Below are 1,342 nucleotides of genomic sequence, written 5' to 3' on the forward strand. Positions count from 1 at the left end.
ATATATATATATATATTTATTTATTTATTTATTTATTTCCTGTTTTCATTTAGTTCTATTTACATTTTTGGCCATTTTTTGTCATTTTAAATAGTTTGTATTTTTTAATTTACAGTTTTAGTTTTAACCATTTTTATGTAAGTTTGCTTCTGCCACGGGATAGAAAATAAAAAAGGTAATTATATCGCAATTCAGACTTTTTTTTCTCAGAAATGCAAGCAGTGAACTCAAAATTATGAGATAAAAAACTTGAATAACTGGAATTTTATAACTCTAAGCAGCTCTGATAAGAAAAGTCTGATTTGTGGGATATAAACTCACTACTGCAAGAAAAAAGTTCCATGAAGTTGTGCATAAAATTTACCTTCCCAGATTCAGAAATGCTCTGGAAAGCTCAGATTTAATAATTGTTAATGAACTCCAGCCATCTGTAAAATGAGTGCACTTGAATGCTCATTTACAATTAGCATAATCCCACCCATTACCTGCAACTATGTGGATTATGTTAATGGAATTTACTACTGTTGTTATTTTATATATTGTTATTGTAAATTGTGTTATCAGAATTCACTCTCATTAGTTTGTCTAGGATTCACTGTCACTCTGATGGATGTGAATGTTGTTTGATGAAGGAGTCTTACACTTCGTCAGGCATGTACTCCAAATCCTCGTCCACGTCTCTCTTGCGTTTGCGCATCGTGTCCTCGTTAGGCAGGAAGTACGCCACAAACTGATTTCCTTCCTCGTCCATCATACCCCTGAACACACACACGCACACACACACACACGCGCACGCACGCACGCACGCACGCACACACAGAGAGAGTTTTGAACTCAGCATCATCAGGTTGGCTTGATATCAGGCCTGTTTTGCAGAGCGTGTTTCTCAGGATGCAGGCTGTGACGAGCAGTGATCTGAAGTGAGGATGCACACACACCTGATCATGGCCTGTGACATCATGTCCACCCCCGCTGGTGCAGAAACATCTTTAGGCGCCGGATCAGAATCAAAGATGACTTGAGCACACGGATTAATCCACATCTGTGAGGACAGACGGATGAGAGACGGACAGATATGAGCATTGGCACAGCATGTTTGTGTGTGTGTGTGTTTGTGAGAGAGGGAGACCTTGAAGTCTGGGAAGACGGGCAGAACCTCCACCGGCGTGACTCTGGGTTTGCTGTAATGCTGGGCAATCTGGAAGATTCCAACAGAAGAATGAATCAGAAACACATCAGAACGACACTGATGTCACGTGTGTGTGAGTGTGTATGCGTGTGTGTGTGTGTGTGTGTGAGAGAGAGTGTGTGTGTGTGTGTGTGTGTGAGAGAGAGAGTGTTT

At 40.5% G+C, this 1,342-nt stretch overlaps 1 protein-coding gene across 1 annotated transcript in view; it reads right to left on the reverse strand.

Moving 5' to 3' along the window:
• LOC107694212 (RNA polymerase II-associated factor 1 homolog) overlaps positions 1–1,342 on the reverse strand; it is a 5,814-nt gene that overhangs the window by 2,065 nt on the left and 2,407 nt on the right. The window contains exons 6-8 of the mRNA XM_016493852.1: positions 1,130–1,246; positions 939–1,042; positions 642–758 (exon numbers count right to left, since the gene is read on the reverse strand). Of these exons, the coding sequence (XP_016349338.1) occupies positions 642–758; positions 939–1,042; positions 1,130–1,246 (338 nt within the window). The remainder of the gene's footprint in view (positions 1–641; positions 759–938; positions 1,043–1,129; positions 1,247–1,342) is intronic.

Source organism: Sinocyclocheilus anshuiensis, unplaced genomic scaffold (genome assembly GCF_001515605.1).
Source record: "Sinocyclocheilus anshuiensis isolate Anshui unplaced genomic scaffold, SAMN03320099.WGS_v1.1 scaffold2639, whole genome shotgun sequence".
NCBI classification, from domain to species: domain Eukaryota; kingdom Metazoa; phylum Chordata; class Actinopteri; order Cypriniformes; family Cyprinidae; genus Sinocyclocheilus; species Sinocyclocheilus anshuiensis.